Source organism: Phyllopteryx taeniolatus, chromosome 6 (genome assembly GCF_024500385.1).
Source record: "Phyllopteryx taeniolatus isolate TA_2022b chromosome 6, UOR_Ptae_1.2, whole genome shotgun sequence".
Lineage (NCBI taxonomy): Eukaryota > Metazoa > Chordata > Actinopteri > Syngnathiformes > Syngnathidae > Phyllopteryx > Phyllopteryx taeniolatus.
In genome coordinates, this window is record NC_084507.1 from 10,035,297 (window position 1) to 10,060,267 (window position 24,971).

The 24,971-nt window shown below is 41.5% G+C and overlaps 1 protein-coding gene across 2 annotated transcripts in view; it reads left to right on the forward strand.

Annotated features, from left to right (window-relative positions):
* The window catches only part of LOC133479883 (RNA-binding motif, single-stranded-interacting protein 3-like), a 157,268-nt gene that overhangs the window by 128,611 nt on the left and 3,686 nt on the right, over positions 1-24,971 (forward strand). For both annotated transcript variants that reach the window (XM_061777402.1, XM_061777401.1), the window contains 5 exons: positions 9,575-9,671; positions 15,771-15,821; positions 19,948-20,064; positions 22,021-22,107; positions 22,304-22,428. In XM_061777402.1, coding sequence (XP_061633386.1) covers positions 9,575-9,671; positions 15,771-15,821; positions 19,948-20,064; positions 22,021-22,107; positions 22,304-22,428 — 477 coding nt within the window. The remainder of the gene's footprint in view (positions 1-9,574; positions 9,672-15,770; positions 15,822-19,947; positions 20,065-22,020; positions 22,108-22,303; positions 22,429-24,971) is intronic.

A 24,971-nucleotide genomic window follows, 5' to 3' on the forward strand; every position in this document is an offset into this window, starting at 1 on the left:
GATCGCTCATCACACATTTATAGATTTTGGAACTCGGTGCACACATAAGGCACAACGCATTATAAGGTGCCCCGTGCATTTTGGAGAAAATTTACAACTTTTAAGTGCGCCTTATGGTCGTGAAAATACGGTATGCTTAACATGGAACTGATCAAACAATTCATAAACAGTAAACCTGATTTTGGTGAGTTAAAGATAAACTAAGAATAGAGGAGTACGTGAAGCTCCTTTGATCAGGAAAAAAAAACTGCAAGCAAGCCACATCTTTCTTTCAACCACAGGAGTTAAAGCTGTGGAAAGAAATCATGGCTGATTTTCTGAAAAAGGGAAAGCATATACTGTATAATGACGCTGGAATCTTATTGCTTGGCACGTGTATCCACTTACTTCACTTAGTGTACAGTATATACAGTGTATAGGGTATGTAGTTTTTCGCTTGCTCCTATTGTCTGAACGCCCCTTGTTGGTCAATCCTTGAAACAGGTGTCGAAAAAAATAATAAGAAAAGAAAAAGGTAGTTTATCTATTCATGCTCGCTGAACTGAGGCCTATTGAGCTGCGTCAAGGTCCCGTGTGTTATGCAGACATCTCGTTTTGACGACTGTTTTGACAAACTTAGTTTTTTGTTTTGTTTTGTTTCCAAAAAATGGGGACCTTGACTACAGAGGTTCCACTCTACTGTGGATTTACATACACTTGGGGGCACAGGGCAATACAATTTGACGTAATAGTGAGCATCTCATTTGCATCGTGGATGTCATACATGCAAAACCGCATAGATGGGCATTGTTGCAGTGCCGCTGTAAGATTTTCATCAGCCAAGACCCATTGCAGTGCTTCCATAGAGATGAGAGTTGGCCTGCTTTAAGGGGAAATTGGAGTTCGGACCTGTCTGCTGTGAATGCTGCCAGTGATGTGATCCCAGGAGATGCTTCCCTCCAGCTCCCACTCCTTCTCCTCCTCCTTGTTGTCTCAGCCTTCCTTCTACTATGTTTTCCGATGTTTCCCTTTCATCATCTCTCATACTTTCACACTGGTGGGCTTTTAACACCATTGCCTCTTAAACAGCACAGCAATTTCTCTTCACTGTACTTCTCCTGATTGCATAACAATATCATAACCTAAATGTGCCTTCAATTGTTCTTAACTCTTGTGATTCTCTTTCTACATTGATATAACTTGTTAATTTCTGTTCTCTTCTAAATTCTCCTATCCCAGTGTGTGAGTGTGTACATGTGCGCTCACACGTATTTGTGTACTTGTGCTTAAACCCTCTCTGACCTGTCCTCCGAGGTCAGCAGAGCGCCTTCCGGCACAGCACCACAAGATTGGGAAATGCTAATGCGGCTAATTAGAAAGGCGCAAAGTAGGGAGGAGAGGGTCTGAATTAAAAAGGAGAGGGTCAAAATGAGGGCGAAACAGATATAATGTCAGCCCAAGGAGGAGAAAAAGGTGGGAATCAATCACAGGTCTTTGTGTGGATGGTGACACATAAGACTCTGATGCCAATCTAATGTAATGGGAAGCATGTGTCTCAGGCAGCGTCTGCACCTTTCTTTTCTTCTGCCTCGGTTACCTTTTTGTCTCTCTCTAGTTTAATCTATGCCTCCCATTCCATCTATCTTCCCCCGCCCACACACAAACATATCACAGCATGTTCTCCCACACTTCTCTGCTGCACAGTGTCTCCTAGGTCGGCACTAAATCATACACTAATTTTTCAGGGTGAACTCCTGACAGTGCGGCTAGGTCAAATTAGGGATTCATAGGTTTTAAATTAAATCCTGTACCAATGTTATGTTCACAGTTACAGTGTTCTGTGTGTGACTTAAACAGCCATACTCAAGTGCTTATTGACAAAGTACAGCTGTGGGCGAATAGCCTCCATCAATAACCTTGGATCTGTCCTCTATCTACTATTTTCCCTTTGAGTTCACATCACTCTTATGAAAAATACAATAAATATCCACAAGACCAATGGAAATCTTGGCAGCAGTTGCTCATACACACAGTGGTATAATACAGAGCAAGCGTTCAAGAGCGTTTGCTTTTCTGCTCACTTTGTTATTTTACATTCAGCTATGTTTTTTATTCGCCAGTGTTACTTCTCTTCTAGTGCACAGATTGCAATGGTCTCCAAATCAGTATGCTTGCACTCACTCTCTGCTGTCTGAACAGATTTCTTCAAGACCAACTTGAATTGTTCACAATTGTTCATGGACAGCTCATATCTGTTTTCATTTCCAAAATGAAACTCTAAAGTCAAAGAGGACACAATGTTACATTCGTGTATCTTACTGTATGATACACTTAATGTACAAATCCCAATTCCAATGAAGTTGTGACGTTGTGTAAAATGTAAATAAAAACAGAATATGGTTTTCAAATCCTTTTCAACCTATCTTCAATTGAATAGACTACAAAGACAAGATATTTAGTGCTCAAACTGATGAATGTTTTTGTTTTTTGGCAGCTATTTTCTCATTTTGTATTTGATGCCTGCAACACATAAAAAAACACAAGAAAGGGGCAACAAAAGACTGGGAAAGTTGAGGAATACTCAAAAAACGCATATTTGGGACATGCCACAGGTGAACCGGTAAATTGGAAACAAGTGGGTGTTATGTTTGGGTATAAAAGGAGCATCTCCGAAAGGTTCAGTTGTTCACAAACAAGGATGGGGGGAGGTTCCTCACTTTGTGAAAAACTGCGTGAGAAAGTCAAGTCAAGTTTATTTACATAGTCCTTAATCACAAAAATGTCTCAAAGGGCTTCATAGGGCCACAGTTGGCAATGACTGATGACATCCCCTAATCTAAACCCTCCAATCAAGCAAGGAAAAACTCAAAACTCCATTGGGGAAAAAAGAAACCTTGAGAAGGAACTACAGATGGGGTTGATCCCCCTGCTAGGATGACCAGGCTACAATGGATGTCGAGTGGGCAACATTTATCACATACTCTGGTGCTGTACAATGTTAATTACCATGGCAATGTTCATTAAGATGACATAAGAGTCAATTAAAGAGAAAAGGCACTGCAGGGCAAATGCCTTTGGGGGGTTCTGCCTCAGGACCTGGCCTGGTCAGTCAGAGCAGAACCCTCCATGGCCACGATTCCGAGGGAAGTAGTCCACCTCAGGTCTTGTCCCAGTTGGTCAGTGTAGAACCCAAACAGCCTCAGACTGAGTCGACGTCTCCTAGCCCTCTCTCCGAGCAGGAGACGAGGGGGGGAGGAGATAGGACAAGCAGCAGTAAAACAGCCCTACATGCCTACATTATCTGAGCCGCTTATCCTCACAAGGGTCGCGAGAGCGCTGGAGCCTATCCCAGCTATCATCGGGCAGGAGGCGGGGTACACCCTGAACTGGTTGCCAGCCAATCGCAGGGCACATACAAACAAACAACCAGTCACACTCACATTCGCACTTTATAGTCTTCAATTAACCTACCATGCATGTTTTTGAGATGTGGAAGGAAAACGGAGTGCCTGGAGAAAACCCACACAGGCACGGGGAGAACATGCAAACTCCTCACATGCGGGGCCGGGGATTGAACCCCTTTCCTCAGAACTGTGAGGCATACGCTCTAACCAGTCGTTCACCATGCCGCAGGCCTACATGTAGCTTGATATTACATGTATTGATATTTTTATCAAGACAAATTATTTGGGGAAAAGTTATTAGTTTTAGCTGAAACGAGAGAGAGTTTGTTTTTCAGTAAAATAGCCCCCCTCTCTCCCCCCCATGCCTGCCAGAAGACCTCAAGTTTAGTCACAAGCCATTTGCGATCTGGCTTCCGACATGCTTCTTTTAGTTCTCTGGTTTCATCTGTGAATCAAGCAGTAAATTTCTTAGGACACATTTAGGTCTTACTTGGTGCCAATTGGTTAATTGGTGTTGAGAGCGTTACACAGTGCCACATTAAAATCATTTGTCAGATTATCACTTGGACCCATATAAGAATGAAATGAGGCAATTGCAGAGGGTAATAGCTCAGCAAGTGCAGTAGTAGTTGAAGAACTAATATTATAGCTGCTATACTTTTGGTTGTGGTCAGAAGGATGGCAATGGGCCAAGACTTCAAAATTTTATGAAGTAATGGTCGGACATAGCAGTGGTATAGGGAAGTACCATTACATTTGAGGTTGCAATGCCCAGGGCTAAAACCAAACCTAAAGTATTACCGTTATTATGGGTCGGTTCATGTACAGTATCAATTGCACAAAACCAGAAGTGTCAATTATTGTCTGAAACGCTGCACTAAGGTTCTGACAGGGAATTCATATGAATATTAATTAAAGTCACCTATGATCAATATATCTGCGTGGGTCACCAAGTCAGCAATAAATTCTGAGAATTCATCTAAAAAGCCAGAGTAGTGGGGGGCGGTAGATAACTGCAAGATAAAACAGAAATGGTGTTGTAGATTGCATAACGAGAGCCTCAAATGTTTTAAAGTCGATGTTTGGGCTAGTACTAAGGTTGAAACAGATTTGTAGATGAGAGTAACACCCCTTCCCTTCTCAATAGGACACGCTCACAAAGTTTGGGGGAGACACCTCATTAAGTGGTAAAGACTCATTTGGTTTTAACCAAGTCTTGTAAAGACCAATCATATTAAGATTATGGTCTCTGATCAGATCATTGACTAGCAAAGCTTTGGAGGAAAGCTTATATATGTAGATTTTTCTAATCTACATATAGGACTATGTTGTTAGAGTCCAGCATAGCGCTAATTAAGCTTAACATTACAGACTCCACACCTGTTCTAACAGGCTCACTAATCACCGGTATCCCGGCTTGCTCTGGTGTGAACTGTCACGGAAAGCTCAAACAGTAATCTATGTTTCTAGAAAGAGTGAAGGTGCCTATCCCATTAGGGTGAAGGCCGTCCACCCTCATCAAGGTGGGAGTCCTCCAGAACAAAGGCCAATTATCGACAAACTTCACTCCCTGTTCGCTACAGAAGCCAGCCAGCCACCGGTTAAGTGAGAAGAATCTGCTAAACCTCTCATCATTGCCTCTCGCAGGCAGGGGGCCAGAAACAATTACTCGATGCCGACACATCTTTCTGGCGACATCACAAGTCATGGCTTTGTTCCTCTTTGTAATCTCTGATTGCCTCATCCTTGTATCAATGGAGCCGACATGTATCACACCTGAGAAGCTAGTGTTGTTTGCCTCACGCTGGTGTCTCGGCCTAATGCGGGTCAGCTCCCTGAGGCTAGCTTCAATGTCGGGTGCTCTTTCCTCAGGAATACACATTACAGTGGCCGGGTTTTTAAGCGTGATGCTACGATTGATGGAGTCACCTATGACTAACGTGCGAGAGCCAGTAGAAATGGGGCCAGCTAAAGGAGTCTCTCTCTTATGCATCTCAACAGGCTCACCACGGTTATCTAGCTGCTTGGGGTTAATGCTAACAGGGCTAGTAGGTCGGCTACAACCGACACTATCAGGTGTGCCTGCCAAATCTACAGTTAAGAAACTATTCTGCTCTAGTTGGCGGACACGTCCCTCTAGCAGGGAAAGCCTCTCAAGGAGAAGGGTCCAAGGGGTGCACCAGTCCATACTCATGTTTATTTGGTCGGAGTTTTGAAGGCGAAGTGTGTGGGATAGTTGAATAGCCTCTCAAAAATTCTAAATTGTCTCAAAAAGTCAAAAACAAAAATAAAACGTGAAAATGTAAGTACACGAAGGGAAGGCGTTAAGAGTTTGTCTCTCGGGTTCACACATCGTCGTGTGACTGGAGCAGTATCTGCAGCGGACAACAATTCTGCGTGTACCCACGTGTGAACAATTCCAAATCCAATTCCCATCCAGAAAATAGTCCAGCAGTCTAAGAAGAATGTTTCTCAACATACAATTGCAAGGAATTTAGGAATTTCATTATCCATTGTCCACAATATTATCAAAATAAGAGAAATCTATGCACTTAAGCGGCAAGAGCAAAAACAAACATTGGATGCCTGTGACCTTTGAGCCCCTGGATCAGACAACAAGACAAATTTGGTCTCTCAGGATTGCACTATGTCAGAGAACTGCCATAAAATCTTGCTGTATCTCGGTCAGACGGTGGCAACACTAAACAACATCTATTCCGATACCACCGTATCCTGTCTTTTATGATCACTGGGCGTTATTGTCTGGCGACCAGTTCAGCGTGTACCCCGCCTCTCGCCCGAAGATAGCTGGGATAGGCTCCAGGACGCCCGCAACCCTAGTGAGGATAAGCGGTACAGAAGATGGATGGATGGATGGATAGATGATTATTGACACACATACACCCATATGAACGGTCACTGGGGATAATCGTGCGGGCAGTGTAAAAGTCTTGAAAAGTAAGATAGAAGAAAAGAAACTCATGAACTTTGATAACTGACCTTAATCTAAATGTTCAGATTTAAATAGAATAAAAAGTTAAGGAAATGTTTTGAAGAATGATTTGTGCTGAAGGAAAGAAATAAAAAAACTCCTACAGCGCAGTTGTGGTTAGCGTCCTCATTCACTATTATAACTGCACTTACAGCTACATAACCTTCTTGGGAATGTACAGTATTTACTATTTACAGTATATAAATTTCTCATTCTTTACTCATACATGTATTTGATTTCTTTTCAATATGTTTAGGAAGCTTAACTAAAAATTAAGTGAACACACATAAAAAACACAAGCATTGGCCAGCAAATGAACCATAGCTGGGCCTTGTCAAGAGAGCTTGTGTTGTGCTAATAATTCATGACATTTCTATTCCTGCTGTCAAGTAAGTGAAGAACATTGTCTTTGGTAGAGGAAAGTTGGAGCCTTGTGCTTTGTTTTCAATGAGGCTTTTACACAACCAGGAAAGCACAAAAACCTAACGGGTGGTGACGGGTTTTGGGGGCGGGGGGTGGGGTTTGAGGGGCGGCGTGTGAGGAGCTATTACAGTGTGGTTCTTATCGCTGCCAGTGAGAGGGAAAAAAAAAAAAACTACATCCAGCTGGCCTGAACCACCACAGTTGAAAAATATTTTTTCATCTAACAGCACCATGTTTCAAACTGCTTGTGCTATCACTAAGCAAACAAATACCTGTATAATGTGAAACAGACAGAATAATCAGGATTCGGAAAGCCATTACATTCTTGAAATCATGTGTGCTGGTGTTGCAGTGGGGTAGAACTAACCCATTCAGGTATTTCTATCCTCAGTTTGGCTTGTTGCTGAACCTTAAAGTCATCTCAGTTTCGATAAAGATGCAATATGTAAAAAGTTACCTTCAGATAGATAGCAGCTTTAAAAAAAAAAAAAAAAATGATGATAACCCTTCAGAAAAAGTAGACGTAAAATTCAATTTGAGTGCAGTTGAAGATACATTTAAATTTTACTTTTATGGAGTAAATATATCAATATCGCTGTATAATGGTATATTTGTTTTACGATTTTAAAACGTATTGAGGACTCCAAACAGGATAAGCAGCAGAAAATGGATTACTGACTATAATATGCATGTGCTATTGATGTGTTTTGCTAGTAAAGGGTAAAGTACAAAACACACTTCCCATCTAAGTGAAGAATTTTCTCTTAAACACCCTGAGATAAAATGTCTTGCTCAAGGGTATCCGAACAGTACTCATCAAGCAAACTGACCTTTCCAGCTACCAGTAATATTATGGTCAGCAACCAGTTTTAAATCTTCAACCACAATGTGTCCACAAGGCAAGTTCTTAAAAGTTGAGTTTCTCTAACATTTTATAATTTAAGTTTGACCGATGTTTATTATTATTGTTATTATTATTATTATAATGTAGAACGCTGCGGCACGGTGGACAACTGGTTAGATCATCTGCCTCACAGTTCTGAGGACCGGGGTTCAATCCCCGGCCCCGCCTGTGTGGAGTTTGCGTGTTCTCCCTGTGCCTGCGTGGGTTTTCTCCGGGCACTCCGGTTTCCTCCCACATCCCAAAAACATGCATAGTAGGTTAATTGAAGTCTCTAAATTTGTTTCTATGTGTCCTGCGATTGGCTGGCAACAAGTTCAGGGTGCCCGATGACAGCTAGGATAGGCTCCACCACTCCCGCGACCCTTGTGAGGTTTTTCAGTGACTTGCTCAAGGGCAACTAGACAGTAGGATGTCAGGATGCAGAATCGCATCTCTCCAAGGACTTGCTCCGCACCAGAACTCTTACTCCAAGGCTTTATACATGAGCTACAGCCGCCCTTTAATAGTATTAGTGAACCAACCTTGAAACTATTACAGTCTCTATAGCTGTGCAGTACTTTTATAAATTGCAAAACAAAGTGATCAGGCAATGTTGAGTTTGAAAAATAATGTAATAAAATATATTATTATATTATTTTTGACACACTGTTTATTTAGTCTTCTTCTGAAAAATAATAAAACAATGAGGGATCTATCCCTATTTTTATTCTTTTAACAAATAAAACCAAAATACATTGAACATTTTTTCCCCTCCCGATTAAGCCAACAGATGATTTTGGCAAGTATTCTTGCAAAGACTCATGGCTGTGTTTCACATGAGGGGGTCGGACGCTTTCTCATCTGCTTTTCTCTATTATTCAGTCAGCAGACACTTAGGCATCGATTGGACACAAAAACATGGCCTGGCAGATGAAACATGTCCTTTCAATGACAAATAAAGCACTTGAAGCTCCAACACTCCACCAATGCGGTTCTAACAGGCAGTTGGCCATGGGATTGGTTAGCTGATGAGTGAGGATTTTGCAGTGAAAGAAAGTAAAATCCTACAGGCAAACAAAGCCATAGGGAGAGAAGTAAACAAGTTTGAATTCATACATTATATTACAGATGTCTTTTCTGCATGAAGTGGAATATGTGTAGGTGGAAACATTAAGGGCAGTACTGGAAAATGTCTCCCACTCACACATTAGGGTAATGTATTATTATGCATGGCAGCAAAGGTGATAAGTGATGTGCACAGCGTTTCGATTTTAAGCCTCATTTTGATTCTCTTTGGTGTGGCACACACTAAACCTGCCAAATTAGTGTTTCCCTGACAACTCTGATAATGGATTACTGATCCCTTTCATGGTGGCTGGTTACAGCGTCTGCCTCACATTTCTGAGGACGGGGGTTCAATCCCCGGCCCCGCCCGTGTGGAGTTTGCATGTTATTCCCGTGCCTGCGTGTGTTTTCTCCGGGCACTCCGGTTTCCTCCTGCATCCCAAAAACATGCATGGTAGGTTGATTGAAGACTCTAAATTGCCTGTAGGTGCGAATGTGAGTGCGAATGGTTGTTTGTTTCTATGTGCCCTGCGATTGGCTGGCAACCAGTTCAGGGTGTACCCCGCCTCCTGCCCGATGATAGCTGGGAAAGGCTCCAGCACACCCGCGACCCTTGTGAGGATAAGCGGCTCAGAAAATGGATGGATGGATGATCCCTTTCATCAGCTGTGTTCAGCTTTTGTTAACAAAAAAGAAAGAAAGCATAATTCATTTGCTTCTGTTGCTTGCATCTTTGTGTTTCACAGAGAGCTGTAGCTCAATTTCATTAAACATCCTTAACGTAACGCTACGGTATTGATAGTGTTATTTCTTCGTTTGCCTCTGTAGGTTCTACTCATCACCATACAGCATCTCCACCAATCGGATGATTGCTCAGACGTCAATCACGCCCTTCATTGCTGCCTCTCCTGTTTCCACATATCAGGTGGGTGTAGCCTCTTTGACTTTTACTGACCAATAAAGGTTTTTCGACATTTACTGAAACGGTCAAGATTATCTTGACTAAAGTAAGCATTTTGTTATAAAGGATACAACTCATGGTGTAATGCTATGTCTTCTTTAATGACAACGTCTTACAATGTTTGCTGAAATTGGTCACAATGGGAAATAGTTTTGTCTGTGCCCACTGTCAAGACCCTGTCAAGGGGTTTTGGGGTTTTTTACTATCCGATTCACGTTTGCATACGTACAACCTAACTGGACACTGTTGTTTTTGAGTTATTAGTCTTTACACAGCCATGGCATTTGTAGTCCAGTGATTCACTTAGCTTCCTTTCAAGTCGCTAGCATGGGTTCAGTTCCCAGCCAGTTCCTGCGCATCTTCGGTGTCGTCCCAAGCCCTGATAAATACGACAGTTGCACTTGGAAGGGCATCCGGTGTAAGAACTGAGCCATAAAAAGCATGTAACTTCAAAACATGACTTGCTTTGGAAACAGCTGATGGGAGAAGCCAAAGAGGAGGAAGAGGAGTTTTCTTTACTCATCTCAAAGGATACATTGTTAGATATTGGAGTGGCAGCCCTGTACAACTGTACAACTTAGCAGTTACAGATACGTAACAGTTAGGGGTTCCCACTGCAGACACTCCAGCAACCAGTCCAAAATTTCAATTTTTTCATCTCCAACTGCTCTTGAAACTGTGACCTGCCAGGTCCGCGAATAAGTAATAATAATACAACAAGTCAGTATGCTTGTCATTTATTTTGGATTATTTTATTTTATCTTGCATATCTGTGGTGTATTATTGGTGTGTGTTTCAAACATAGCTTTTCCGTGTTTCTTGACTTTTATCGAGCCAAGAGTTAGAGTTAGGGTTTGGGTTGGTTTAGGTTTAGGCACTTTGGCAAGAAGTAAGATTAGGGTTAGGCAAGGCACACCAAACAAAAATGCCACAAAAAGAAATGAAATGATGATTAGGGTTGGGCATCGAGAATTGAGTACCGATTGTAACCGGGACTAACATTTCAGTTCTCCTGGAATCCTTCAAATTTAAAAATTTCGGTTCTCAGTTTCGATGCCTATTGTCCGCCGACCACGAAGAAGAAAGTGGCGAAAACCAATGCAGAACACGCATGAAGACGTGCTTGTGCCGAATGGCTGCGGCGAACAAAATAACTTTCTTAACTTTCTTAAAATTAATGACCATTCGCCTCAGTGCAACACTTGGAATAAGATTATATTGTGCAAAGGAGGCGTTCACGATGTGTAGAAGTCAGACGTTTTCCCTCCCGCTCTGAGCCTCAGCCTACACCGCGTGGAACTTCAGTCAAGTCAATTGGGTGAGTGAAATAATAAAATACTGTACGTCTATGCCAACATTGAGGCAGCTAATAAGGTAAACGGTTGGTTTCAGTTTTGCACTGATGGTTTTTAGCATTTATTTTAGTCTTCAAACCAACGTAAGAGCCGATGATAGAAAATAAAAGCTTAACATTGAGCTAAAACCTCACCAAAGGTCAAAATAGCAACTTTGCATCACAATGAATTGGGGCAAAATTCACATAAACGTCTCACAGTATCACAAACACTAACCTTGTGCCTCATCGGTGGGTAGGTAAAGGAATCGTTTTATAGCATTTGGTTCCATTCATTACTCTTTTTCTTGCCTTGTAGGTTTTCTTTCGTTTTCAAAATTCACCAGTGTCATGTTAAGTTACTTTTCGTGCCAAAATGCCTAGTTCTGGTGCATACCCTTCAAAATAAAAGGCTACAAGCGTAGAACAGGAAGTCAAGTTAAAACTTGCACATATAAACATTTGATGTGATAAAACAGTCCCAAATGCTATGTTGCTATATTTAACTTTTACCTGAAACATAAATTAATGAATATTAAGTCAATTGGGTTAGTTCCACACACATTTCCTTTTAGTTCATAGGTTGGATATTGATACTGGTTAAAAACCCTGAGTTAAATGTTCATTTTAGTCTATGCTGCTGGATGCTAAGAAAATTGATGTTCATAATTTGGACACCCTTTTTTTAAACTATGCAAAATATTTTGATCCAGCCCCTAAAAGAATCGGAATCGAGAATCATTTGGAACCGGAGTCGAAACGTGGAACTGGAATTGGTACAGGAATCGCTCGTATTCAAACGATGCCCAACCCTAATGATGATGGTCTCGTCTCAGTTTACAAATGTTCTTACTCTGTGTGACATCTTAGACTGTTTAGTTGAATGTAAAGCTATTATTCTGTTGTGTGAATGGTGACAGGTTAATTGGACATTCTGCCTTCAAGTTGAACAGCATATAATTGTTCTGCCTGTCAGCTGTTCACTAGGCAACACCGCGAAATGCCAACAATTCCGTACCATTGAGTACCTATTCTGTTTTAAAAATCATGGATGCATGAAAGTTAGTGTTCAGTGTGGTCAATGAATGGGAATATGATTTCCAGCGGCTTCTCAAATGTCCACAGTCTCTCCTTTCTTCTCACCCTTTCCTCTCGTTGTATTTTCCACCGATGGAGAAATATAGCCACAGTGACCATGGCAATCTATTTTTTTCCTTGACAATCACGCCATATTGTTTGTGGTTCAGTAAAATAATGTTGTTGTTTTTTTGTGCCAGTGAGTTGGTAGTTGTGCAAGGGTCAGTCGCCGACTGTAATTTGTCCAGTTCCGTCTAGTTCGGTCGCGTCACATAGTGTGTGGCTGACTTTACTCTATGTCACCTATATAGACAGATAAACTAATACACAGTACATTATTTGTTGTAAAAAAAAATATATATTTTGGGGGACAAATTAAGTTAAATTGGACAATTTCTCACGGTACACCTGAAATTGATGTGCCGCTTTCCCAGTGATTGGCAATCACTGGTTTATACTATCCACGTGTTGTGTGTGTGTGTGTGTGCACATGTAAATGATTAAGGATTTTTTTTTCCCCCACTTAATTATACTTCATCTACTCTGAAGCCTAAACTATTTGGCATACTTGTAATGTTTTGATGGAGAATTTAGACTTTAGATTTGAGTTACCAACTTTTTTTTCTTCATTAGAAATGACGATGGACTGTGCAGGTAAAGCAGGTCTATGGGGTATTGTCGAGGAAGTGAATGAATTAATAAAATAGAAGATGTCCTTTATTGATCTCCATAGGGAAAATTCACTACAGCTAATTGTAATTTAACATAATTATTTCCACTTTTACAGCCCTCATCTAGTCTCTGTTAGTAAATGCCATTTTCACTATATTTATTTTGTGAACTCTCACAACAGAAGAATTTGGTGGAGCTGCTCATTCTAATTAGATTAAATAACTTGATTGCCTGCCGGCACGGTGGTCGACTGCTTAGCACATCTGCCGCACAGTTCTGAGGACCGGGGTTCAAACCCCGGCCCCGCCTGTGTGGAGTTTGCATGTTCTCCCCGTGCCTGCGTGGGTTTTCTCCGGGCACTCCGGTTTCCTCCCACATTCCAAAAACATGCATGGTAGGTTAATTGAAGACTCTAAATTGCCCATAGGTGTGAACGTGAGTGTGAATGGTTGTTTGTTTATGTGTGCCCTGCGATTGGCTGGCAACCAGTTCAGGGTGCCCGATGATAGCTGGGATAGGCTCCAGCACTCCCGTGACCCTTGTGAGGATAAGCGGCTCAGAAAATGGATGGATGGAACTTGATTGCCTTATTTAGATGAATGAGAGGCGCAAAATGTTATAATTGCCTCTCAGCCTGTTCAAGTGCATTTCTTCCAGACTGCAACATAAAACAAATTGTTGATACAGACCCCAATCAAAACTGAGCATTTGTATTCTTGTAAGGGCAGAAACTTTCACACAGTGGACAGTGTGGACTTCACTTAGGAGTTTAATTTGTTCCATGACCATGCTCGTAACTCAAATCACTCGTATCGTAAATCGACTCTCTTTGGCATAAAGAAATGGCATTAATCCGTTCCACTGCCCCCCCCCCCAAAAAAAAGTGTACAGTCGAGTGTTGTGCCTTTAAATGATGTGGCCGAGTGAGTGCCGTCCAGCTCCTTGTAGCTCACACTCGTGTGTATTTCGAGGAAAAAATGTTGTAAACCGATTTAGTGAAACAAGGTTCCCCCTTCTTTGCTCCTATTTTTTTCACTGGAGCCCTGAAAGCCGTCTGAAGCGCACTCCTCACTCTGCTTGCAAGTCAAGGCAAAAAAAGAAAAATCATCCGAGCAACGATGGGCACCACTTGGATTTCATTAGATAGTGTCGGTGTAGCTAATGTTGTGGGCAATGGTTGCACGCTGGATATTCAAGTTAGGAATGAAAGAGTTCATCTCTGGAAAGACCATAAACTGATCCAGGAACTGATTTTTTGCACTAATATAACGCAAGCTTGTATTTCACCTCTCTTCCCTTGACTCATTTATTGTTATGTGCAAATCCACCTTTGGTCTCTCTTGCTCAATTTCCATGTGCCACAGCCTCCATTTTCTACTTACACAAAGGATGGGAATTCATTTATAATTTCATTCTTTCAGAGATTGATTTAGCACTTGAGTCGCTGTTTGTCAGAGATATTCTTCAAAACAAACACCAGTCAGAATTAAGACGTTATAAATGTATACACATCTAACTAGCTGTTGATGATGATGCACACACTGTATATTTCACTGTAAATGTGCCTAACGACTTTGTATCAATGTTCATATTTTTCACTTTATACAGTACAAAGGGAAAAATAAATGTGGCCCAAATTCTCACATGTGGATAAGAGGGAAAAGGCACAGAGCTGTGCACTTTTTGGGCTACACAGATTCTCCCATGTTCATATTTGGGTTGTGCTTTCATCTTTTGCATGGTCCAGTCTCAGGAAGATTACATGTTCCAGGGTCATGTTACAGCCTGCAAGGTCAATGAATCACGCCTTTTTGGTGTTTCCGTATGAATTCACATCTTACGCCAGTGTGTTTGTCTGAAGTCCACATAGATGAAAAGTCCGCAAGTCCAGGCTCTTAAAAAGGAACTTTAATAATATCCATCCATTTCCCGTATCGCTTCTCCTCACAAGGGTCGCGGGCGTGCTGGAGCCTATCCCAGCTATGTTTGGGCGAGAGGCGGGGTACACCCTGAACTGGTCGCCAGCCACTTGCAGGGCACATAGAAACAACAATTCGCACAAAGATTCACACCTACGGGCAATTTAGTCGTCATTCAACCTACCATGCATGTTTTTGGGATGTGGGAGGAAACCGGAGTACCCGGAGAAAACCCACCCAGGCACAGAGAGAACCTGCAAACTCCACACAGGCCAGGCCGGATTTGAACCCCGGTCCTCAGAACTGTGAGGCAGATGTGATCACCAGTCGTCCACCGTGCCGCCCACTTTAACAATACACTATATATAATATAATATTATGGCCCTATCGCTCTCAGGTTTCCTGTCGACCAGGTAGTTTGTTACTTACTCAGTCTTAAAGCATGTTTACCTTATACTGCACGTCCCTTTGTCCTTTTGTCTTACATGGAACAAAGACTTTCTTCAGGGAGTTATTACTCCTAATGTTAAAGTTGGCCAGCAGACACCACTTTCATGTCTTACACATGAAAGTGGTGATTTGAGTCTAAGACGGGCTTTGATGATGAAACCTGGTGTGTGAAACAGTAATTATTCGACTATATTGCTCTCTGTGGTCTCCCTACCCTCTTATAATTACAACGTAGCGTAGTGGACCTTCTGTTACAGCTGTATTATTCTTCAAGACAAACCACCACAGGGACTAGAGCTCTGCAATGTGCCCATGGAAGCATGGGTTAATGATTTATTTTCTCTCTTCTTTATCGTCTTTGGTCATTTTCTCACCAATGCTGTCCCTCCAATTGTCCCTTTTTACACGCTCCCTTCCGCCATTCTCAACCCACACACAATGATCATCTATCGTCTCCTCTCATCTGTATCCTCATGCCCATCTCCCACTTCTTTAATTACTTTTTCATCACCCGGCCCTTAGTAGCCTGCTGTTTATAATTGTTTTGTTTCGGGGTTTTTTTTTTTCTGTGCCTGTATTACTCGTTTATCTTCAATCTTCTCTTCTCCATAGGTTCAGAGTACATCTTGGATGCCACATCAGCCGTATGTTATGCAACCAACAGTAAGTTTGTCAAACCAGTCATTTCTCTACAACATTTTTAAGCTAGAACTCATTCCATCTATTTGTTGTGTTTTCTGTGACTATGCCAAAATATTGACCCTTTGCCTTCCAAGACAGCACTTTAAAGTTTGCTGAATTGCATTTCAATATGCAAACGACAGCGGCGAAAATTAGAGCCTACAAATAAAAGACACATTCCACACTTTTTAAGATAAATGTAAAGCATGACAGACAGAAAGATGTCAAGCCTATGACTGCATTCTCTGCTGAATGAGCACGTGTCTGACCTCTTTGTACCAGCTCGAAGGGCTCAAAGAAGCTAAGCCTGTGATATGAAAGAATGGTCTACCCCCTACTGGTTCTAAATGAAACTTCAGGCCTTCACATAAAACCATAACCACAAGGGAAGGTACAAATAATAGCCAAGCCGAGCCATGCTAAATAAGCTGTCGATAGTCATATGAACAATGTACAGCAAAATTGGTTCTCTGCATTTACCCATCTCTGAGGAGCAGTCAGCCACAGTGTAGTGACCAGGAACCAAATCTAGATCTTGTGTCAGCACCTTGGTCAGTGAAGCCAACTGGAAATGAACCTTATGTATTTTTGGTTGTGGTGAAACCGAAGCCCCCAGAGAAACCCACACAGACACAAAGGGGAACATGTTTCCTGCACGCGGGAAGACCCCAAAGTCAATGCAAGAGCAGCCCAAGATGGAATTGAACAAGGGACCCTTTTTAGGAGGAATAAGATGTGCTTTCGGATGAAAATCAAACATTTTGTGACTCTTATCTCTAACTCGCCATTTAATCATTGTCAATCATATAGGGTGTTTGAGGAATAAGGGATGCCTATCATGTGAAGGTAATGCAACCAAAAAGAACTAAATATATTTTTTAAACAATTATTGAATTCTTATCAGCATTCGATGTGCTAAATTATGTTGCTTACCTTCTGTCTTCTCACTTTCATTTTGGTCTTCCTCTGTCTGCTAATTTAAACCTGAAATCATCCCATAGTCTGGCAACTGCAAAGCATGATAAATACCACTTTGTGTACATATTCTAACAAATGTCCGCAGATGTTTGTTTGTTTGTTTGTTTGTTCTTTGGGGGGTAAATGAGTGGGGTTCTAAACAAAATAAATGTTGGGGTTTTTTTGGGTGAGAGAGCGACCGTATGGCAGGGAGAGGGCCATGTGCAGAGAAAGGAAAGAAAGGAAGGGATTACAAAGCATAAATTACGAAGAAAGAGAGCAACTGCTACAAAAGCAAGTCTGGGCTGGTTCCTCAGCCCTGTCTCGAAATCCTTGTTAGACAACAAAGGCCAAGATGAGTCCTTGTATTTCCTGGATATAGACACACTTGGCAAATTAAAGCTACGTCCGGGAGGGAGACTCGGAAGGCCTGCATCTTAATTCTGGTCCTCTGGTAGCAACGTCTCCTTCACTGCCTTATAACAGCTAGTGACTCATATAACTTGGAATGATGGCGTTTGCTCATTGACAGATTTGTGATTGTTGGTAGTCTTGAGCACACCTCTATTGTAAAACTATGGCATCGAGGATTTTCACTTCATGCAATACCAAAGCTGAAATTCCTCGGAAAATGTATTTGGACATGGATTGATAGTCCTTATAATATTTGAGAGATTGTCGAGCAAAAATACTATTCCATACACTTGAAACAGCAGAGTCAATTTAGAAGTGTTTTTCAGCCTTTGCCCATTCCAGTTTGAACTCTTCGTCTTGAACTCTTAATTAATTAGAGGATTTTTCTGTTCATAATTACTCATACATCTCCGGCCGGAAATTAGTGCATTACATGCGTGCATAACAAGGTAAACAAGAGAGAGGCGTAATGGGGAGGGCTGTAAATGAGACATCCAAAGGAATGTGATCTTCATGAAGTAAACAAAGAAATAACAATTCATGACATACAATACCTCAGTAGTGACAAATAAAGTACATGTGAAGAACAAGCGTGCATGCATCAATGCAATTACACGTCTTCATTTGGTCTCATGAACTTGGGGAAATGCTTTTTGAGGAGCAAACACCTTTGCATGTTTGCAGAAATAATACAAAGCAGCAGTTAAAGGTTTTTGCCATTTTTTTTTTTCTGACTTCAACCTCAGTTCTCTGCTGAAAAGATGACTACAAAAAGAGCGAGTGGGTATTTTGGAGGCAGACGGAGTCCAAAGATGAGGATGCATCTACTGTCCTCGGGGAAACTGTCAGCTTTACACTAATAAGTATTGCCTTCCTCAAAAAAAAAAACAAAAAAAACAAGCAAGACAGAGAGAAGCGCAGATTCCCACCAATCTCACACCAACGTTGTGCTGATGTGCACAGTACACATGGCAGGATAGAAGCTTTAACACTTGTAGGGATAAATCAGTGCAGACAATTACCCGTTGGAGGTTTTTACACTCTATGCTGCATTCTTTCTTCACGGTAGTCTGCTGTGTCCTCACATGAGGCCAAAGAGAGAAAAAAAGAGCAAGGGAGGATGAGAAACCATAAAATGTGTTATGGTGATGGATAAAAAGGTTGGGTATTAGCATGATTCTCGCTGCCAAACCTAAGCTGCCTTTTGCCAAAAACATCGTGCACTAGATTGTCGGAAGATCTGTTGATGCTTGTATCTGTATGCAGATGAGATTCTTCTTCACGTGTGATGTTGAGGACAGTTGATGGAGCGGTTCTGATACGCAGGCTGCTGTGTTCTTCCGGCAGAGCTCAATATGAAGACAGCTGTCAGTCGAGCACTCCTCACTGCTCAAAACAATCCTGACAGATTGTATGCACTTTGTATGCCGCAAAAAGCGGCACGTCAGTTTAACTTTCATGGCTTTTTGAGTGTGTGCGTGATGTTCACTGCTTCGTTCCAGCCTGAAACAACTCAATTTAACACCTACCGTGCTACAACTATGTATTTAAACAGTGTGATCTGGTGTAAGCAGATTACAATGCATCCCAGCATACATGGTGAGGTGTTATCCTATATACAGTATATAGATCTTATTAAATCTTTATAGTGTGGTTGAAATTGTACTAGATATATACAGTCAAGATTTTATCAAGGTGTGCAGTTGGTTGCATCTAAGCTCTTTAAATGAGACATGTATTTTTCCCAGATGTGTTAATAACATGTAGATGTCTGTGACATGCATTCATAAAAAATACCCTAAGGATGAAGAATTATAGCACACTTTTCATCCTCTTTGAACTGAACTGAACACCAAAGCCTGTTTTGAGGGGGTCGTCCTGTTTCATGCAAATGACTGGGGGGTGTGACAGGGAGGAACTAAGGGGTCACTACGGTACTTGCTGAGACTTGCTAACAGTCTAAAAGAGCGAGAGAGAACAGCGCTTGCAAGGCCCCATAAAGACTGTAAAGGCATCGTTTCTACTTTTACACTCAATTTAGAACTGCTCGCTGACAAACACATTGTCAGAAAAGGCTGCTCACATTTACCTTGTTGTGCAATGTCAGATTTGATGCATGCTCAGGTACTCCAGAGACTCAGTGTATAATAATTTAAAAAGGCATGTTTCCCTAATACTATGAGCCTTTTAGGCTTGACCCTGAAATAAACTGTTCCTGCCCTAATCCCCCTTGAATCTTAATTCTTCATAACAAGACATTTTAGACTATCCTGTGCTGCCATCTTTTATGGGAGCAGTTGGGGGAAGGCCCTTCTCTGTTCCAGCATGACTTTGCCCCATTGTACAAAGTGAGATTCATACTTGAACGCTTAGGGGAGTTTGGTGTGGTCCGACTTCACAAATGATCTTCTGGATCAATGTACAAACATTACCACAGTCATATCCCAAGCTGTTTGAAGTACACATAGTGATCAGTTCGCACATTTTTTGTTTACAGATGTAATGTCGTGCCATATATCTCAATACTTTAGTCCATTACCTCAATAGGTTAGACTCTATTTTCCTGTGGATTTTTTTATTATTATTGCTGTGTTTGACAAACTTTATATTTTAGCGCACTGTTGGCCATAGGAACAGGGTTTTTTCCAAGATTTAAATAATAATGTTCCTCTAGTTTCCAGTAAAATACTGTATGTCTGTAATTCCAATTGAGTTGTGTTCTTCTCCTGTGCCTCAGGGTGCTGTGATTGCGCCGTCAGCGGCCATAGAGCCCAGCTTGTCTCTTCACCCCTCCGGTGTCATGGCTCCTCTCACCCAGCAGATGAACCACCTGTCCTTGGGCACAACAGGGACTGTGAGTCTCCTTAGGTTTGCCTCATCAGTCTGACCCTGCATGTGTGTCAGTCTTCCGGTTTGTGGTGTTTTTTATGTACGCATATTCGATGTTATGGTGAAACGTTCTAACATTCTCCTTTAAAAGAACACTGCACTTTGTTAGTATACATATGACAGACTTTATTTGTCATACCAACACACATTTACACATGATATGGCACGGAAATTGATACCCGAGCTCTCAGATTAGCCCAAGACTTGTGAAATACAAATATACAAATACAAAGAAATCAGATTAAAATAATACAAGATAAAAAAATACTCATTGGCAGTTTTGAATGTTTGCAAAAGTGCAAATCCAGCAAAGATTTGGATGCAGCAAAAATAATCATTTAATCATAATCATTAGAGAAACAATAAAGCTGGCTCATGATAGGCTTAAGAAATCGGGAAAGACCATGCACAAAATGGAGAGACATGATTATCAAATTCGTCTGTAACACATGAGAATATCTAAAACTGGTGCAGCTGAGGAGTCCTTCATCCTGTAGTGAACTGGCAATGTTTAGAACAGATTCTCACCTGCTGGGTCGGGACCAGCTGAACCATTTTGAGTGGATCATGGACATCCATCCATCCATCCATCCATTTTCTGAGCCGCTTCTCCTCACTAGGGTCGCGGGCGTGCTGGAGCCTATCCCAGCTATCATCGGGCAGGAGGCAGGGTACACCCTGAACTGGTTGCCAGCCAATCGCAGGGCACATACAAACAAACAACCATTCGCACTCACAGTCACACCTACGGGCAATTCAGAGTCTCCAATTAATGCATGTTTTTGGGATGTGGGAGGAAACCGGAGTTCCCGGAGAAAACCCACGCAGGCACGGGGAGAACATGGAAACTCCACACAGGCGGGGCCAGGGATTGAAACCGGGTCCTCAGAACTGTGAGGCTGACGCTCTAACCAGTCGCCCACCGTGCCGCCGGATCGTGGACAGCTTGTAAAAAACTGCATGTATTTGTATTTTGATTTTTCCAGTCCAGTACAGAGGAGTAGTACTTAATTCCCACGCCAAATATATTAAGTCAGTGACAGGAAATGTAACTCCCTCGCAGTCTAGCTACTAGTTTACTCCGTATACAAATGCAGTCCAGCTCAGCCTCTGGCGAGTGACGTCATGGCCAACAATATTTTTTGGGTGGTACGTGAAACTAATTTAAAACAGCATTTTAATAATATATATATAATATATTGTAGATGTGTTTTCAGGGGCTTTTTTTAAACAGACATTTTTTAGACATTTGTTTTTAACATTGCAACAATAGTAAAATGTGTGTCCCAGAGTGACAAAAGTTGCGAACTACTGGTCAAGAATGATGAAAGATTTTTAAGTAAAAACAAATAAACTAATAATAATGATAAGCGGGTGGCGTGGTGGACGACTGGTTAACACATCTCCCTCACAGTTCTGAGGACCGGGGTTCAAATCCCGGCTCCGCCCGTGTGGAGTTTGCATGTTCTCCCCGTGCCTGCGTGGGTCTTCTCCGGGTACTCCGGTTTCCTCCCACATCCCAAAAACATGCATGGGAGGTTAGGTGAAGATGCTAAATTGCCGTAGGTGTGAATGTGAGTGCGAATGGTTGTTTGTTTATATATGCCCTGCGATTGGCTGGCAACCAGTTCAGGGTGTACCCCGCCTCTCGCCCGAAGATAGCTGGGATAGGCTGCAGCCCACCCGTGACCCTTGTGAGGATAAGCGGTACGGAAAAGGAATGAATGAATAATAATAATAAGCAGTGTATATTTCATTCAAAAATCTTAATAAATTCCATGTACACCATGGGAACAATGACATGATTTTGTCATCTGTAATCCATGAACATGAAGTATATCCTGTATTTTGTGATATATTTCTTTTTAATGATAATATAATCTACTAACGTGTGTCTTTGACCCTCCTCCTCTGGCTGCAGTACATGCCTGCTGCAGCAGCTGCTCCTATGCAAGGAACCTACATTCCCCAGTACACTGCAGTGCCTGCTTCTGCCATCACAGTGGAAGTAAGGACACACACTGGGCTAAACTTTCAATATTTCTTGGAGCGGTTTCATAATGTGGAATGTAGGCCAATGAGAGCTGATGCCAACACTTCAAAAAACAACTGGTGTTGTTTGAATACATGCTCAGTTTGTGTTGATTATTTATAATCAGTTGTGTAAATATTTGCCCTATTCTTGTTTGTGTTCCTGGTATCAGGGCGTGGTGACAGACTCATCTCCACAGACGGCTGCCCCCTCCTTGCAGGACAACAGTGGGCAGCAGCCTTTATCAGTCGAGAACACAGGGGAACATAGCACTGCCTACTCATACCAGCAGACTAAGTACGTGTAAGCTGTCTTTCAATGTTGCTTGCTTTGAATGGCTCACACTGCTGTATTGCAGTAATGTTATATGTTCAACTCATGAGCTGGACTGCATTAATTTACATGCAAAGCAAAGTCAGTACCATTGCTACTGAAAGTCAAAGTCTGTGAGTTGTACTTGGGCTTTTATTATTAACTCAGTGATTCTCAAATTGTGGTCCTAGTACCCCTAGTGGTAACTGAGCTCTGTTTAGTGGTATGCAAAAGAATCACTACCTTAGTACAGGTCTGGTGCATTTAACTTTTTAGTACAATACATTTGCATTTAATCTTTAAGAACTGTTTGTTTTTAGACATTTATTCAGTTACAATTTATATTTAACTTCTGTGTTCAATACATTCTAGTTGTATTATCATTTAAACATCCCGTATTTTGTTTATTTAGACCTCCATAGAGAGTCTCTAATATGGTCCTAGTATAAAAGTGTCAATATCATTTCAAAAAACACCTTGCTTTTGTCATACGAGTGTTCAAAAAAGGCCCCTCTGACAGCTACTGTTTGACCCAGTTTCGTGTCCGCTTTATCCATATTTGGCTAAGACCGCCCCCTTTCCTCTGATTGGTTGCCTCCGTGTAGAAGACCCACTTGTGAGCGCACATATGTTTGTTATGTTGACACCACTGGCTCGGGAGGCAGAGATCTTCGCAAGTGACGTAGATAAGCTCGAGAGATTCAAATGACTTGATTTCAGACCTCGTGGCAGAAAGACGTCTGGGACTCAGGAATGCGTAGACGATTTTAATTCATATTTCACATCTTTACTGAGGCACCCTAGAGACTATATTACGTCCCGAATACTGGAAAAAGTTGCTTTGGCAAAATACGGGACATTTAAGTAAAGTGTTTTTCCTATATTTAATTGCAGTGTTAATATTCAAACTGCGCGTTATGTTATAGTGGCTTACAATAATATTAAAAGTACTATGATGTTGTATTTTAACATTGTTCATGATGGTGGTTCTTGAAGACCCACAGACCTTTTCCAAATCAATAGAATATCAGGGAAAAGTTTATTTATTTCCATAATTCCATTCAAAAACCTTCGTAGATTATAGAATCAGGGTCCACGATTTAAACAATTTCAAGTATTTATTTGTTTATTTTTACATAATTTGGGTTTACAGCTCATAAAAATCAGGAGTTCAAAAAATTAGAATACTGTGAAAAAAATCGGCCCAAATTTTGCAGGCCATAAATGTTACAAACTGATTGTCACACACTAATCTTCTACTAAACTCAAAGCACCTGCACAGGTTTCCCCAGGTGTCATTAAATTGCTTCAGTTTGGTTCAATTGTCTCAGTTGGGTTCAATATGGGGAAAACTACAGACTTGACAACTGGCCAGAAACCAATCATTCATATCCTCCATAGGATGAGTAAGCCACAAACGTTCATTGCTAAGGAGGCTGGCTGTTCACAGAGTGCTGTGTCCAAGCATATCAATGGAAACTCTAGTGGAAGGACAAAATGTGGCCGGAGAAGATGCACCAGCAAAAGAGATGACCGTGGGCTTCAGCGGATTATCAAACAGAAAAGATTCAAGAATCTGGCAGAGATCCAGAAAGAGTGGAATGAGGTGGGAGTCACAGCTTCAAAAACCACCACATTCAGACGCGTCCGGGAGATGGGCTACAACTGTCGGGTTCCTCGGGTCAAGCCACTTCTGAGCCTGAGCCAACGTAGGGAGCGTCTCAACTGGGCCAACGTAGGGAGCGTCTCAACTGGGTCAAGGAGAAGAAGGACTGGACTGTTGGCCAGTGGTCCAAGGTCTTCCTTTCCGATGCAAGTAAATTGTGCCTTTCATTCGGGAATCAAGGTCCAAGGCTTTGGAGGAAGACAGGTGAAGAACAAAATCCAACCAAGTATTGAAGATTAACAAATCATTTTGAAAGTACCATATTTTGATTGATTTAATGTGACCCTAATTTCTTTCTTTTTTCCTACAAAAAGTAAATGGATGATTTCTTCACAGTATTCAAATTTTTTGAATTCCTGGTTTCGTGGGTTTTATGAGCTGGTTTGCGAACCACGGTGTTAGCTATAGCAGACAAAATGTGAATATTGATCAACCTCAAGAGTCATCAGGACAAATGTCAAGGAGCATTTTTTTGGTAATGTTTTTAAATTCTGATTTCATACAGCCACGCATTACGTTTTTAGGAAGCATAACTTCCTGATCATTTTCTGTTAAAGTCGTAATGCTAATTCCTGTATGTTTGGGTACTGTTGTCACATTTATGATGAGCTACCTGATTGCTCTAGTAGCTTAATAGCCCTCAAGAAATCTCCGTAACTGCAGCAGCCTTGATTGGATAGCATTTGGGGTCCTTTAATCATCATTAAAACCAACTCGCCCCACATTTCACTTAAGACTTACGTTTCATCTTCACATTTTAATGAGCATTAAAATTGTAGAATTGCCAGGGATATCACTGTCAAGGTTGTCCCAGTTCTGTAAAGATGAACACAGTTACTATAGCATATATTTCAGTTTGAGT